The sequence below is a fragment of the Aotus nancymaae genome, unplaced genomic scaffold (assembly GCF_030222135.1).
Source record: "Aotus nancymaae isolate 86718 unplaced genomic scaffold, 86718_ANA_hifiasm-v0.15.2.pri h1tg000064l_0, whole genome shotgun sequence".
NCBI lineage: Eukaryota > Metazoa > Chordata > Mammalia > Primates > Aotidae > Aotus > Aotus nancymaae.
Window position 1 is genome coordinate 4,453,636 of NW_026988478.1, and position 16,738 is coordinate 4,470,373.

General features: G+C 49.9%; 1 protein-coding gene across 1 annotated transcript in view; it reads left to right on the plus strand.

The window, feature by feature from the left end:
• Positions 1–8,084, plus strand: part of AP3B2 (adaptor related protein complex 3 subunit beta 2) — a 40,124-nt gene extending 32,040 nt beyond the window's left edge. Inside the window, exons 15-26 of the mRNA XM_012449249.2 lie at positions 521–707; positions 1,884–2,002; positions 2,475–2,583; positions 2,936–3,059; positions 3,442–3,616; positions 3,796–3,856; positions 4,178–4,284; positions 4,482–4,710; positions 5,142–5,226; positions 5,479–5,576; positions 7,391–7,529; positions 7,654–8,084. Coding sequence (XP_012304672.1) covers positions 521–707; positions 1,884–2,002; positions 2,475–2,583; positions 2,936–3,059; positions 3,442–3,616; positions 3,796–3,856; positions 4,178–4,284; positions 4,482–4,710; positions 5,142–5,226; positions 5,479–5,576; positions 7,391–7,529; positions 7,654–7,804 — 1,584 coding nt within the window. The 3' untranslated portion in view covers positions 7,805–8,084. The remainder of the gene's footprint in view (positions 1–520; positions 708–1,883; positions 2,003–2,474; positions 2,584–2,935; positions 3,060–3,441; positions 3,617–3,795; positions 3,857–4,177; positions 4,285–4,481; positions 4,711–5,141; positions 5,227–5,478; positions 5,577–7,390; positions 7,530–7,653) is intronic.
• Positions 8,085–16,738: the final 8,654 nt, after the last annotated feature.

The window sequence follows — 16,738 nt, forward strand, 5'->3', positions numbered from 1 at the left end:
GAGACCCCTGGGCTGCTCAGAATCTACTAAGTGGGTGGATAGGGAATGAGGGTGGGCCCTGCCAAAGGGACCCCTATTTATCTCCACTCTCCTTTTGTTGTCTAATTCCCCCTGGGTGATGAAGCCTGGAAACTCTGAGGTCCAGCAGAGTGTTCCAGACTTCCACATACCCTGCTACCCTAGAGTAAAGAGGCTGGACAGGCCTGAAGTGGTAGGGACCACAAACCTGGGGAAGAATGGAGCCCAGAGCCAGGAATGGGGAAAGTCCAAAAGGAAAACCTCTTTTGCTGGCCCAAGGCAGTAGTCAAAGTTGGGGTCATCGGAGGCAGGGCCAGAGAAATGAGAGAAAATGCTGAGCCCAGAACAAGGGCAGGAGGGAGAGACAGCTGGGTGAGGCAGCCAGTCCTAAGCAGGGAGAGGAGACATTCTGCCTGTAGATATTAGATTAAAGAATCTAGTTCCAAGCCTCCTGTGTCCCCACCCTCTCTGTCAGCTGACCCACCTCTTCCTGTTCCTCCAGACCAAGCTGCTGACCCAATATGTGCTGAGTCTGGCCAAGTATGACCAGAACTATGATATTCGCGACCGGGCACGCTTCACCCGGCAGCTCATTGTCCCTTCTGAGCAGGGTGGGGCCCTCAGCCGCCATGCCAAGAAGCTCTTCCTGGCACCCAAACCAGCTCCAGTCTTGGAGTCATCCTTCAAAGGTGGGAACTGAAATCAAGGGTAACCTTCCTAGGGGAATGGGAAGGAACTGGCCAGAGTCTCTGTCCCAGATCTTCCTAAGGCCTCTGGCCAGGCACCAGGCTTCTGTGGTCAGGACTTCTGGGGAAATACAGTCCTACCCCCGGCTCACTCCTTTCGCCCCTCCTGTGGCACCAGGAATTACTCTTTTACCTGCCCACAACCACTGCCAGCATCATCTCACCTGAGGGTCTGCCCTCCCAGCCAGGATGGGCTCCTGCCTCCTCTCCTCTCAGGCTCCCCTTTCCATCTCCCTCCCTGAGCAGACACTAGGCTTTGGAATACATACCAAGATCTTAAATACCAAGGACCCAGGAAGGCAGAAAGCAAAACAACACACAAGAGAGAGGTGTATATTTTTATAAAGGTCCTGAGAAAGCAGTTGCCTGCACTCTGTGAGCTTAGTCACTGCAGGCCAGTCCGAATCCCAGGCCCCAGGCCTTCAGCCTTGCCTCTGTTCCTGGGCTTGGCCTTTAAGGCCTCTTCTCATGACAAGGGCCCTGAGAGGGGCCTGGGAGGGAAGGGTCCTCCCACTGGCTCTCCAGACCCCAGGAACGGAAGCCAGGAACCTACACAGGAGAGAAGCCTCCTTCACAAAGCTCGGTTCTCCTTGGTATCTTTTCGTTGCTTTTCTCTTCCCTGGACCTAAGGATTGGGGAGATTCTAAGGGTAGGGATAGCTTTGAAAATCTCCCAGGAGGAAGGCAACAGTCCCTTTCTCCCTGACACCATCCTCACAGGCCTGTGCTGCCCTCCTCTAGCAGTGCCTGACCTCTGACCCGGACTCCGCACACTCACGCTCTGACTGCTCCCCGCTGAGTCCAGACCCTGACTAGACATGCTTCCTGAGCAGACAGGCTTACAGCATCTTTGGGCCCAGGGTCTCCTCCTACCCACCTCTGCAGGCTGTCTCTCCCTGGCCCTCAGTCCCTGCTCTGGCCTGGCCAGACAGCCTTTTCTTCTAGCATGTGGGCCTAAAGGTGCAGTCAGGGTGGAAGAGCCATTAGGGGACACATCCATCTCCCTCCCCTACCCACCTGGGAAGTCCCGATCAGAATCATGACCCAGCCCCACCTGGGAAACAGCTCCAGAGCATTCCCTCACTGCTGCTACCCGCCTGACTTCTAAACCTATCCCCAGACCGGGACCACTTCCAGCTGGGCTCACTGTCCCATCTGCTCAATGCCAAGGCCACAGGCTACCAGGAGCTCCCAGACTGGCCAGAGGAAGCCCCAGACCCATCTGTGCGCAATGTGGAGGTCAGTGGGGTGGAGGATTGATGTGTGTGTGCGTTGGTGAGGGCAGAGAGTAGGGAACCCTGGCAGTGCTGGCCCAGCCCTCCTGACACCCTCCCCACACACAGGAAGAAGATCTCTCCCTTATTGAGACCCACGTGGGCCTGTTGGGCGAGTACACTGAGGTCCCACCTCCGTGTGCTGTGTGCTCTCCCCCCTGCCCTGTCTGTGTCCCTCTGCTTCCCCTGTGTGTTGTGTTCCTGTGCCTTCCCATGCTCTGTTTCCACCTTGGTTTGGCAGTGCCCCCCTGTGAATAGCATCCCTTCTTCTCCATGGACAGTGCCCCTTTCTTCCTCCTCTGTTATTCTCTTTGTGGGACAAGACCAGGTAGGGCCTCACAAAGAAGTGGAATAAAGGGTAAGAAGGGCCTGTGCCTGCCTGCCTGCCTTCTCCTCAACCATGATGAAATGACCCTGCACCCTACCCCCATCTCCAGGTACCTGAATGGACCAAATGCTCAAATCGGGAGAAGAGGAAGGAGAAGGAAAAACCCTTCTACTCAGACTCCGAGGGGGAGTCAGGCCCCACGGAGTCCGCAGACAGTGGTGAGCAGATGGCAGAGCTGGGGTCCTCTGTGCTCCTGCCCATGCATCTGTGTGACTGACTATATGAGGGGTGTATGTATATGGTCATATGGTCATGTGTCCAGGGGTGTGCACCTGCTGTGAGTTCTGTTTGTGCACCTGAGGGATTCATATCCCAGGTGTGTGTGCTTGAGCAGGTTTCTATCCATGGAGTCCATCTGTTTCTGTCAGTTTCAGCTGGCATGTAGGGCTAGGGGCAGGTCGCAGAGGTTTGAGGCTTCAGTACTGAGTCTGAAGCTAGAACCCAGGTGCCTGCTTCAGATCCAAGGAGGCCTGCATATGAGGGAGGAGGCCTCATATCGTTCCTCAACAGACCCTGAGTCTGAGAGTGAATCAGACAGTAAGAGCAGCAGCGAGAGCGGCTCTGGGGAGTCCAGCAGTGAGTCTGACAATGAAGACCAAGATGAGGATGAGGAGAAAGTGAGAGGCAGCGAGAGGTGAGAGGGGAACTAACCAGATGGCTGGTGGGTTCAGGGGGCTCCCCTGGAAAGGGCTAGCACTGAGCTTTAACCAGTCTTCTAAGAGCCCCTGGGACCCTCATTAGCTGGCTGGGGCTGTCAGCTCATGACTGCTTTGGCTGGCTACAGATCTCTGAGGCCTCATGGGGTGGTATGGAAAAGTAACCAGGGGCCTGGAGCCTGAGCTGGCACAAGCTGGCTTCAAGCTCTCACTGGGGCTCTGCTATAGGAACTCAGGTGTGAACCCTCCTGGCCCAGGCTCCCTTCTCCAGTCCAGCTTTTCAGCATTTCTCCTGCTTCTGTGAAGCAAGGAAGGGGTGTCCAGGCCAGGCCCGAGCCCACCTTTCCCACTCTCATTCAGTGAACAGAGTGAGGAAGATGGTGAGAAGAGGAAGACAAAGAAGAAGGTGCCAGAGGGAAAAGGAGAAGCGTCATCCTCGGATGAGGGCAGCGATTCCAGCAGTAGCTCATCAGAGTCCGAGATGACATCGGAGTCCGAGGAGGAGCAGTTGGAACGTGCCTCCTGGAGGAAAACAGTGAGAGCCTTGGAGCAGAATGGGGGTGTGCTCATGGGCCAGGGCCTCCCCATCCTCTGGGCTAGGCCCAGACATCTATCTCCCTACCATCTAGAACAGACCATGATATCTTCTACCCAACCCAGAACATGCCAAAGTGCTCCCCTTCCCCACACTCACATCCCATTTTTTTCTTTCAGCCTCCCAGCAGCAAAAGTGCCCCTGCACCCAAGGAGATCTCCCTTCTTGATCTAGAGGACTGTGAGTTGGGTGGTCACAGGGGAAAGGAGGCCTGGGGAGTATGACTTAGAATGGCCCATAGGGACTCTGGATCAGGTTCCTCAAGTCTTGTGGGAGCAGGGGAGCAGACGGAACACATCTTCAGGCCTGAGAGGGCAGCAGACCTGACCTCCCTGTGTCTGGGGTTGAGGTCTAAAGATGGGTATTTTGGCGAGAGCCTCCAGGCAGCGATGTGCCCCCGCTGTCCATGGTGCTGAAATGCTTGCTCCTTGATCCCTAGGCTCCCTGCTCAACCCAAGCCACTTCCACTTTGCCTCATCATAGTCTTATCTACTCCCACAGTCAACCCTCCCAGTGTTCAGCCTGTGTCTCCCCCAGCAATTGTTTCTACCAGTCTGGCTGCTGACCTGGAGGGCCTGACACTCACAGACTCCACCCTGGTACCGTCGGTGAGTGGGATGGAGGAGGGACTGGGCTGGGCAGGGATACATCCCTGTTCTGCATCCTATGGTGTAGATGTGTGGGAAAATGTGATAAAAGATGTGATAGCTTTGAGTCACAGTTGCTGGATGGCCCTAGGGGACAATGCTGGGACAGACTCTCTCCATCTTGCTCAGTTCTGTCCTTCCTTCCCCCTCCACTCTAGCTTCTGAGTCCAGTGTCGGGTGTTGGGCGGCAGGAGCTGCTGCATCGGGTGGCTGGCGAGGGGCTGGCTGTGGACTACACCTTCAGCCGCCAGCCGTTCTCCGGGGACCCCCACATGGTGTCTGTGCACATCCACTTCTCCAACAGCTCTGATACCCCCATCAAAGGCCTGCATTTGGGCACCTCCAAACTGCCTGCTGGCATCAGCATCCAAGAATTTCCTGAAATTGGTGCGAAGGGCTTTGGATTGGGTGGAGGAGCCTCCTGGGCAGAGTCAGTCTTTCTGTGGTTGTTGATACCCTACTTGTGCCAGGCCAGGGGCCAAGCTGTGGGGGCACAGAGATGGCATCCAACATGATCCACACTCTGGTGGACAAGGCAGATTATGAAACAAGCAAGTTCATATCAGGGTGGGAGGTGCTTGCAGAAGCAGATTTGGGCCTTTTTTTTTCAGGACTAACTTAAATGTGGTGAGGGTGAGTGGGGGAAAGGTGCTTAGAATTCAGGAGGAACCCAGGAACAGTCTCCAGGGGCCAAAAAAGCCAAGATTCTGTAGATGACTGGTCAGCTGTGACAGTGAAGGGGAGGGCCAGGCTGGGTTCTAGACCTATCAGGTGATGGTGGCCCTCCCTCTCCCCTTCACTGCCTTACACTACTTCAGAGTCTCTGGCACCTGGAGAATCTGCCACTGCTGTAATGGGCATTAATTTCTGTGACTCAACCCAGGCAGCCAACTTCCAGCTGTGGTATGTGTCCAACTCGAGGTGTGGGTGAGAGGGTGGGCTGGAGAGAGACAGGGTAACAATGAACCAGAGATGGAGGTGGTGGTGTGGGGATACATCATATCATTACTAGGTGGGTCTGGAAGCCATCTCAGGCCCTCATTCCTGACCTCACTCTCTCACTGTATCCAAGCCATGCCTCTACACAGGGTGGGAGGTGAGGGGAGAGATGCTGGCTTTACCTCTTTTCCCTCTCTTTCCTCCCACCCTTCCCAGCACCCAGACCCGACAGTTCTACGTCTCCATTCAGCCACCTGTTGGGGAGCTGATGGCCCCTGTGTTCATGAGCGAAAATGAGTTTAAGAAAGAACAGGGTGAGTGCTCCCTGGGAATGGGCAGAGAGGGAGGTATAGAAGCTTGTCCAGCTTGGATGGTAGGGAGAATGGTGGTGTCCTTTGTCTAGACCAGGGGTCAGCAAATTTTTTCTATAATGGACCAAAGATAAATGATTTAGGCTTTGAGAATCATGTGGTCTCTGTTGCAGTTACAACATGACTGTGGCTCTCGAAACATAAAAACAGCCATAGACAATATGTAAATGAATGAGTATGGCTGTGTTTCAAGAAATTTCCATTTATATTTATAGACACAAGTTTAAATTTCATAATTTTCATGTGTCATGAAATATTAATCTTCTTTGATTTCTTTTCCAACATTTAAAAAAATATTTAAAACATTGTGGGTCATACAGGTGGTGGGCTGGATTTGGCCTGCAGGCTGTAATCTACAAAACCTCTGGCCTAGAAGAAAGAAGAGTGGCTTGGGCAAAGGAGGAGGGAAGATATGGATAGTTTTGGATAAGCTGATTTTGAAATGCATTTGGAAAATTCAGGAGAATATATTTAGTATGCAATTGAAAATATGGGTCTTTGCCCAGGAAACACTTTGAAGCTGGAGTCATGAGCATAGAGGTGGTAATGGAAGCTGTGAATATGAATGAGATCACTCTGGGAGGTGGGAGAAAATAGGAAGGCCAAAGACAGAACCTTGGGGGAAAACCTAAATTCTGCAGAAGAAAGAGGAAAAGAAGCAAAGGGAGAGGTGAGAGGAGAACCAGGAGAGACAAGGCAGAAGGTGGTGTCTGCAAGCCACAGTTACCGAAGACCTTCAGATTGAGCATATAGAAGGCTACTGCCAACGTTAGGGAGAGAGGGTCATTGCTAAAGGAGGGAAGAGGCCAATTAGAGTGGGCTGAGGGAGACCAGGGCTCAAGTAAATGGAGTCCTCTTTGAAGGACTTTAGCCATGAATAAGGAAGGAGATAGGGCATTTAGCACAATGAAGGATGGATCTCACTTCTAAAAAGGATTTTTTAGAAACAGGGACACTTGAACAGATTGAAGGAACAAAGACAAGAAAATGTTATTAGTCAGGAATGAAGGGGATGGAAGAAACAGGAGAGGGATGTCAGTTTCTAAAAGGAGGTGAAGATTGGGGGAAGCAGCAGAGGAAGGAAAGAGGCTGAAGAGAAGCACTCCTGTTGGGGTGCAGGAGGGCAGACGGAGGGGCTCCCATGGGGGGCCTAGAGCGTGTGAGTGGAGAGAAGTCAGCCCTGCAGAATGAGGAGTTCTGGGGTGCTGTGAGTGTTTGGGGGCTTCAGGAGCCCTGGCTAGGTCTGGAGCTGCTGCTGCAGAGGTACAATTAGGAATGTACCTGTGAATGCTGCATGTGACTACTGGACTCTAGCCAGGAGATCACAACAGCCACCTGTGATCTCTTTGTGAGAGCTCAGCATCCAGGAGCTGGGTGGGAGTTGAATGAATGTTGGTTGGAGGGCCCCCCAAGAAAGATGAAAGGGTGTGAGGTCCAGGATGGGGGAACCTCTTAAGAACTGACTGGCTACTTTCAAGGGGCTGGTAGCACAGATGTCTGATGGAGAAAGTGCCAAATCAGTCTTTGGTAACAACGTGGATAAAGCCCTAAGTGGGAGGGAGACAGAGGCTGACAAAGGCTTCCCGAAGGAGGGCCCCCTCTGAGGGAAGGTCCCCCTCACCAAGACGGATGATGGAGATTCTGACCTGCCCTTTGCATACCTTCCCAGCCTGGGAGAACTTGATGCTCACTAAGCAGACCCAGGTGCTGGCCTCTGTCCCCACGGCTTCTGTCCTCATCACAACCTCTGCCCCTAGGAAAGCTAATGGGCATGAATGAGATCACAGAGAAGCTCATGTTGCCAGATACCTGTCGAAGTGACCACATTGTGGTGCAGAAAGTGACCACCACTGCCAACCTGGGTCGTGTTCCTTGTGGGACATCTGATGAGTACAGGTACTAGGGGAAATAATGAGCATGGGGGCCCTGGTTTGAAGGAGGAGCCCCAGGCACTGAGCCCCTTCCAAACACAGTCGCCCTTAGCAGCTCTTCCCCATCCCTTCTTCTATTCCCACCTCAGGTTTGCAGGGAGGACACTAACCAGTGGGAGCCTCGTTCTGCTGACCCTGGATGCCCGGCCAGCTGGAGCTGCCCAGCTGACTGTCAACAGCGAGAAAATGGTGATTGGCACCATGCTGGTGAAGGATGTGATACAGGCTCTGACCCAATGACTTCAAAATGCTGTGGCCTCTTTGGCTCCCATCTATACCTCCCCCATGACATCTGGGCTGTCAGTCCTTCTCACCTTTCTCACTCTCTCATCAACCTCCTCATGCCAGATATAGCATTCAGGGTGTTCTCTCTCCCTCTGGAGGACCAGGACCTCCCTTAATCCCCTCCCCATGGGTTCCTTAGTGATCTGTGCAGAAGGAGATGGCAGCCACTCCCTTTGGTCCTCCCAACTTTCTGTAGCTATTTATATAGCAGTCTCAATAAAATGTCTTCTCCCTAGATGCTGGCTCGACTTTCCTTCCAGGGGTTTGGGGGACAGCTAATCAGGGTGACAGTATCTGGCTCTTGTGACCTTGTAGGGAAGGCTGTGACTGACTGCTTCTCAGGAATAGCTCTGGTTGAATCCCCAAGGTGACCATCTCTGGGTCAGGATGCCTAGGAGTCTGGAGGCATCTCTGTAGAAGTGACATCTGGGCCGGGATGGGAAGGCAGAGCTGGAAGACCACCTTGGTCCTTTTTATAGCCTCTGCAAAAACAAGTTCTCTTCAATGGCTGGCAGACGCCCTTAGTTCTCCTTATGGGCTCTTGGGAAGGAAGGAATCATAGCATGGGGAGTTCCCCAAACACAGGTGCTCAGTTCAACACATGTCAACTTCCTCCCGTTAGGGGACCTGGAGGCCCCACCTGGCTAGGGTACTGACCCACTGGTCATCTTAGTGGAAGAATAGAAGATGTATAATGGTACTTCTCAAACCACTTTGTGTCAAGTCACCTGGGGATCCAATTACATGCAGATTCTATTGGTAGGTCTAGGGCGGGGCCTGAAATTCTGCATTCCTTTTTTTTTTTTTTTTTTAAAGTGAAAGCAGCCGGGTGGGCACAGTGGCTCACACTTGTAATCCCAGCACTTTAGGAGGCTAAGGCGGGTGGATCATGAGGTCAGGAGTTCGAGACCAGCCTGGCCAACATGGTGAAACCCCATCTCTACTAAAGATTTAAAAAATAAGCTGAGCGTGCTGGCATGTGCCTGTAATTCCAGCTACTTGGGAAGCTGAGGCAGGAGAATCGCTTGAACCTGGGAGGTGGAGGTTGCAGTGAGTCGAGATCACGCCACTGCTCTCCAGCCTGGGCAAGAGAGCGAGACTCCATCTCAAATAATCATAATAATAAAGTGAAAGCAAGTTTACCGGGGAAGTAAAGAAACAGAAGAATGGCGACTTCCTAAGCAGAACAGCAGATTATGCATTTCTAACAAGATACCAGCATCTGCTCACACCTGGAACCGGTGGGTGCAGTGGGGGTCAGGGTGCTCCCTGACACCTTTTCTCCTGAGGAAAGAGACCGAGTGAGCAGTGATTCCAAAAGGTATAAAAGATGTTCCATTAGGATGTGTTCTGTCCCCCCTACCCCCTGCAAAATCTATGATCAAATAAGTTTAGAAATCTTGTATTTAGATGAAGTAAGTTCATTTCCCATAGATCTTCTCAGAGCCTTTACTACGCTAATGTACACTGTGACCACCTCTCAGCTTGCAGTTTTACTCAAACTTGGTTTTGAACTTGGAACACTTTCCCCACAACATCTTGACTGACTGGGTTACAAGGAACACACTCCAGTGATAGTTTGAGGTGTTGTGCCTCAGCCTCTGATCCTCTGTGACCAAGACTTTAGGCCATACCCTGGCCATACCATCCCACAGCCCTGCCACTTACGTATTTCTGAGTAAGTCTGTTCATGGGTAAGATGGGGTGAAGCAGGTGTGGCTGTCCTCTCAGGGAAGGAGAACAAAGGCAGTGCCAGGGGACAGCCCTGCCTCTGGCTCCAAGGACATGCTGGGCATTGTGGCACCAGAGAGCAGCTGGAGCTGCTGCTCCCCTGAGAGCCTGGGGCCCCAAAGTCTCCCTGGGATCATTGTTTTTGTCACAGCAGGTCCTGAGATGATGCTCCAGTTAAGGGCCACTTGTAGAGTAGATTCAGTCTCATTTTTGCCTCTGAATCAGCACTACCCACAGAACTGAGAAAGGGTGGGGCTGATTTTCTAAGAAATTTGAACAAGGACCATCAAGGAATCCCTTATCCACCGTTGTTCTACATCAAAAGCCCCAGAGTAGAGCTGGGCATATCCCTGTAGTCCCAGCTACTTAGAAGGCTGAGGCTGGAGGTTAGCTTGAGGCTAGGAGTTCAAGGCTGTATTGCACTATTATTACAGCTGTGACTAGGACTCCATCCTGGACAACCTAGCAAGACCCTACCTCTAAAAAAAGTACTGTCTTTAAAAAACGCAAGGATAAGATGGGAGGCTGCCCAGCACACACAGGTAGAAGCAGGTCAGACCTGCAGGGGCTGGGGGCCCCCCACATCCCTCTGGAGCATTTTCCCCAACTCATATAATATCCTGTATTTTATTACTGGCCCAAGTCTTTGCCACTGTGGTGACACTTTGTCCCCAGGATGTTAGAGGCCTGGTCACAGCTTGCCTGGATCTCAGTTGGCAGGGAAAATGCTTCTTATGAACAGTTTTTTTTTCGGTGGGGGGAGGGTGGAGACAGTCTTTTTTTTGCGGGGACAGAGTCTGGCTCTGTTGCCCAGGCTGGAGTGCACTGGCACAATTTTGGCTCAGTGCAATCTCTGCCTCCTGGGTTCAAGTGATTCTCCTGCCTCAGCCTCCTGAGTAGCTGGGATTATAGGCACTTGCTGCTGTGCCCAGGTAATTTTTTTTTTTTGAGATGGAGGCTCACTCTGTTGCCCAGGCTGGAATGCAATGGCACGACCTTGGCACACTGCAGCCTCCCCTTCCCGAGTTCAAGCAATTCTGCCTCAGCCTCCCAAGTAGCTGGGATTACAGGCACCTGACACCACACCCGGCTAATTTTTTGTATTTTTAGTAGAGATGGGGTTTTACCATGTTGGCCAGGCTGGTCTGGAACTCCTAACATCAGGTGATCCACCCACCTCGGCCTCCCAAAGTTCTGGAATTATAGGCATGAGCCACCATGCCCAGCTAATTTTTGTATTTTTAGTAGAGACAGGGTTTTGCTATGTTGGCCAGGCTGGTCTCAAACTCCTGAGCTCAGGCAAAACACCTGCCTTGGCCTCCCATAGTGCTAGGATTATAGGCATGAGCCACCGTGGCTGGCAGATCATCAACAGTTTTGATGGGGCAGCCAGGAAACTGGCCCAGGGCTGTGGAATTCAGGTGGAGTCCAGGACTGCAGGACGGACTGGGAAGCACTCTTAGGACTGTGCTGGTGCAAAGGAAGGGCTGCAAAAAGGGGCCTGGAAGTGGATAGAAGCACAGGGACTGGCACAGAGGCAGAAGATGCCCTGACAAGGACGGGGTAGTGCTTCAGTGGGGATTTAGGAGGTCTGAGCCTGACCAGAGGCCTTGATGGGTCAGAGGACAATAAGCTCAGTGAGGGCATTTGTCATTCCCTCCCACACATTATCAGAGTTGGTATATGTGAATAATACAAGGGATGGTATGTCATTTCTGAGATTAGGTTATAAAACTATTTGCACCTCCATCTTGGTTAGTCTCTCCCTCCCTCTCAAGCCAGCTGCCATGTCTTGAGCAGCACTATGGAGAGGTCCACGTGACAAGGAACTGAGGCTTTTGTCAGCACCCACTTGAGTGAGCTTGGAAGCTCATCTTCCAGCCCAAGGCAAAGCTTCAAGTCACTGCAGTTGTGGCTGACATCAGCACTGCAACCTCATGAGAGATCCTGAGCCAGAACCAGCCAACTAAGTCATTCTCCAATTTCTGACTCCCAGAAATTGTGCGAGATAACAAATAGTTGTTGTTTTAAGCTGCTTAGCTGTAGGGGTAACTTAATAGCAATAAACAAATAATACAATCCAGCCTTCCATCCATCTCCTAGGTTGTCGGGAAAGCCCTCAGGGAGCCTGGGTCCCCGGCTCTGGCCTTCAGAGCACTCTGCTCCCACATTCAGTGTCTGAGTGGTGTGCCTAAGTTGGCTTCTATTGGCTCATAAGGGCTGACTGTTATTACATGTTCAGGAATTTTGTGAGCCAGATGATGTCACATTGACAATTTGAAATCAGCCATGGTGGGAGTTTTTATGCCACCTAAGGGGCAAATGCTACAAATCACTTTCCTCCCCCAGCCATTTACCAGCACATCACTGCCCTTAATTACCTCCATCTCCGTCTCTTTAAAATATTTTGTATTTCAAGTTTAAAGACTAACATAACCACCTGTATCCTAATCACCCAACTTAAGAACTGAAGCACTCATCAATTCAGTGCTCATCAATTCAATGTCCCCCATACCTCTCATTTCATGACTGCTTCCTTTCACACCTGAAACAAATCATCAAGCTGAACGTTCTGTTTATCAATGCCACCATGCATTTTTTGTACTTTCACTATATACAGAGGTGTTCCTAAACAATAGGCAGTACTATACTTTGTGGTAGTGGTGGGTACTACACATTTTCAAATTTTATACAAATGGCATCTTAGAGTATGTTTTCTCCTACATCCTGCTTTTTCACTCAATATTGTTTGTGAGTCATGTTGATATGATTCGCTATATTTCATCTACTTTTACCTATATATAGTATTCCATTGTATAATTATACCATAATTTATTGATCCACTCTCCTGTTGGTGGGCATTTAAGATTGTTATTTTATTTTGTTTTTGCAACTATTAATTAACAAAACAGCTACAGGCACTTTTACTTGTGCCACTTAACACATGAAAGTTTCTGTAACATATTTTCCTAGGAATTAAATTGCTGGGTCATAGAGCATACACTTTTTTTTGAGATGTAGTCTCGCTCTGTCGCCTAGGATTGCAGATGGAGTGCAGTGGTGCCATCTTGGCTCACTGGAATCTCTTCCTCCCAGATTCAAGCGATTCTCCTGCCTCAGCCTCCAGAGTAGCTAGGATAACAGGTGTGTGCCACTACGCCCCAGCTAATTTTTGTATTTTTAGTAGAGACAGAGTTTCACCATGTTGGTCAGGCTGCTGTTGAACTCCTGACCTTATGATTTGCCTGCCTTGGCCTCCCAAAGTGCTGTGATTACAGATGTGAGCCACCGCGTAATCACAGTAGATAAGGGTGGGTATCTACTGGTATGTTTGTTGGCCATTTGGATTTTCACTCGTGTCAACTGCCTATTCCCATCTTTTGCCCATTTTTCTATGGAGTTGTGTTTTTTTTCCTCATTGATTATAAAAGTTCTTTTTTTTTTTTTTTTTTGGAGACAGTCTCACTTTATCACCCAGGCTGGAGTGCAGTGGCATGATCTAGGCTCTCTGCAACCTCTGCCGCCTGGGTTCAAGCGATTCTCCTGCCTCAGCCTCCCAAGTAGCTGGAATTACAGGCACCTGCAATCGCACCTGGCTAATTTTTGTATTTTTAGTAGAGATGGGGACCATCTTGGCCAGGCTGGTCTTGATATCCTGACCTCGTGATCCACCTTCCTCGGCCTCCCAAAATGCTGGGATTACAGGCATGAGCCACTGTGCCAGGCCAGAAGTTCTTATATAGTCTAGAAACTAGTCCCTTGAAGATACATGGATTGCAAATATCTTCTTCCAGTCTATGGCTTGTCTTTTCAAGCTTTCAGCAATATCTTTTAGTAAACCAAAATTTTTTTTTTTTTTTTGAGACAGAGTTTCGCTCTTGTTACTCAGGCTGGAGTGCAATGGCACGATCTTGGCTCACCACAACCTCCGCCTCCTGGGTTCAGGCAATTCTCCTGCCTCAGCCTCCTGAGTAGCTGGGATTACAGGCATGTGCCACCAAAATTTTTGATTCCAGTGTGGTTAAATGTATTATCTTCCTTTATACCCTGTGCTTACTGTTCCTAATTTACAAAATTTTTTACTTCAGGCTGAAGTAAAAAAAAATTCTCCTATATTTTATTCTAAAAAAATTCTAAGTAAAGCTTTTCAGAATTGTATTTATTTATTATTTTGAGATGGAGTCTTGCTCTGTCACCTAGGCTGGAGGGCAGTGGTGCAATCTTGGCTCACCGCAACCTCTGCCTCCTGGGTTTAAGGGATTCTCCTGCTTAACTTCCTGAGTAGCTGGGATTACAGGCATGTGCCACCACACCCACCTAATATTTTAACCTGACCATGTTGGTCAGGCTGGTCTTGAACTCCTGACCTCATCATCTGCCCGCCTCAGCCTCCCAAAGTGCTGGGATTACAGGTGTGAGCCACGGCCCCTGGCCTAGAATTGTATTTTTAACTTACATTTGTGTAAGATAAAAGGTGGGGCCAATCTACTCTTTTATCCCACTTAAAAGGAACTTGAAAAAAACAAAGAGCATGGTTTCTTCTGTACAGAGCTTGGTAAAACTTGAGCAGAGACTGTTTGTCTACCTTGTGGTCTTGAGCTCCTAAGTGAATTCCTTTTCTAATCTTTTGCAACCAGGAAATTATTTTTTCCCGGCAAACTCCTCTCTTCTTTTAGCTCTCTGCCTGCTGCGGAAGCACTGAACACCTGAGCATATACAAGACTGCAAGGTCCCTCCTGTCTCCCTAGTACATATATTTAAAATGTAGTCCAGCTAATTATAGTTAGATTTAAAACCTGTATTGTAAGTCTGGGGATTGACTGCAGAGACAGTGCCAGGCATAGCTGGGCTCAAAGGCTGTTTGTTGACTGGGAGAATAGATAATGCTGCCTATTTGTTCCTGCTACTTCTGCCAGTGACCAGTGTGGGGACCTGACTAAGTCATTTAATATATTCACCTCTGTCACTTTCCATACCCTGCCCAGGGGATTATGGACACCTTCAGAGGGACTATTCTTCCTGTATGACCTGCAGGCCTAGCCAAGTACAGGCAGGGAGCAAGGACTCACCCACACCTCAGGTCATGACTGTATTTTGTCAAAGTTACCTCATCCCTCAACATCTGCAGTCAGCTCTGGGGTCATTCACAGAGAAGCACACACATAAGCATGTCGGAAGTTTTATTCTCACCTGGTTAGGACGAAAGGCTCTGAAACCAGAAGTCTGCCTTGGTTTGAGTCCTTGCTCTGCCACTTTTAGCTGGGAGTCTTGGGCAATTTACTGAACTTCATTGAGCTTCAGTCTCATCTGCAAAATGAGATAACATAGTTAAAGCACTTAGAACTTTGCCACACACATGAGTGGTCACCAAAGATGAGCTATTATTATTACCTGCAACAGAAAGTTTAGGAAGAGAGATTTTGGGCAGCAGAAATTTCTGTTCCAAGTCTCTTGAAAGATGCCTTTCTTTTCTTATGGTTGAGAGTTTTGAAATATGAAAAGGGCTTCCAGATACCCATTCCCTTGGGCACTATTCTGAGTTTCAGATTCTTATCTTGCTTAGCTTTTGGGTCAGAGAGGAGGAAAGGATGTCAGGGATCACAAACTGGCAGCCAGTGAGCTGCATGGGGCCCCTGGACATGCTGGGTTTGGCTCTTTTCATTTGGATTAGTAACCAACTTTAAAATTCACATTAAAGGTTTCAATTTTAAAATAAAAGTACTTCCAGCTTTTCTTGAAAGATCTGGCTGGGCTGGAACCTCATTTCTACATGGTGCCCCCCAGCTAATGGCCCTTTTGGGTGTTCCTTGGGCCTTCAGTATTGTTACCCACCCTCACTTGGCTCCCATGCTGTAGGCATCTGGGTGTGGTACCCTCTCATAGGACAAGCAGCTGTCCTACCCTGCTTGTGGGCCACGACAAAACTCAGGGGTAGTCTGCTCCTGGAGAAAACATGGCTCAAGAGGGAGAGGTCCCAGCAAAGTTGCTCCTGCCTTGCCCCTGTGGTCATCACTCTTTCTGCCCATGAACTCAGCAATCCAAAAAAGCTCCTGCAAGTAGATAGACCTACAAGTGAATGGAGACTGACCAAATCCCAGTCACTCCCTCCCTCATAGAGTTCTTTTCTTTTCTTTTCTTTTTTTGAGATGGAGTCTTGCTCTGTTGCCCAGACTGGAGTGCAGTGGCATGATCTTGGCTCACTGCAATCTCCGCCTCTCAGGTTCAAGCGATTCTCCTGCTTCAGCCTCCCAAGTAGCTGGGACTACAGGTGCACACCACCATGCCCGGTTAATTTTCTGTATTTTTAGGAGAGACAGTGTTTCACCGTGTTAGCCAGGATGGTCTAGATTTCCTGACCTCGTGATCCACCTGGCTCAGCCTCCGAAAGTGCTAGGATTACAGGTGTGACCCACGCCCCTGCCTGTGGATTTCTGCTCTTAGGCTCACCATCCTTCCCCCATTAATTCTTCTGAAACACTAGACTACACCATCAGTTTCCTCTTTCTCCATCACGCGAGGCAGAAACTGAGAGTTACCTGCCCGTCTCCCTTTAGCCATTAGAGCCAGGCCAGGAAGGCGGCAGCACCATCTTCCCTAAGGGCCAGAAGGAGCCCGGAGCGTAGTAAGTGCTTATTAAATAGTATCATGACAACCTGACACACGTAAGACAGTTAACAATGCTCAATAGACTCTGGTCCCTTGTTTTCCCCCTTTTATATACAACCTCTTCTTCTTTGAGACGGAGTTTCACTCTTGTTGCCTAGGATGGAGTGCAATGGTGCAATCTCGGCTCACCACAACCTCCGCCTCCCGGGTTCAAGCGATTCTCCTGCCTCAGCCTCCTGAGTAGCTGAATTACAGACAAGTGCCACCAAGTCTGGCTAATTTTGTATTTTTTTTTTTTCTTTTCAGTAGAGAGGAGGTTTCTCCATGTTGGTCAGGTTGGTCTCGAACTCCCGACTTCAGGTGATCCGCCCAACTCGGCCTCCCAAAGTGCTGAGATTACAGGAGTGAGCCACCGCGCCTGGCCTGTCCAACCTCTTCTAAGTCTCCAGTAATACCTTAAAACAGAACCGATAATTGCCAACCCCTTTTACAATTTTTTAAGTTTCCTGCTGTCTGCAGAATAAAGGCCTTTTACAAACCCGGCCCAGGCTT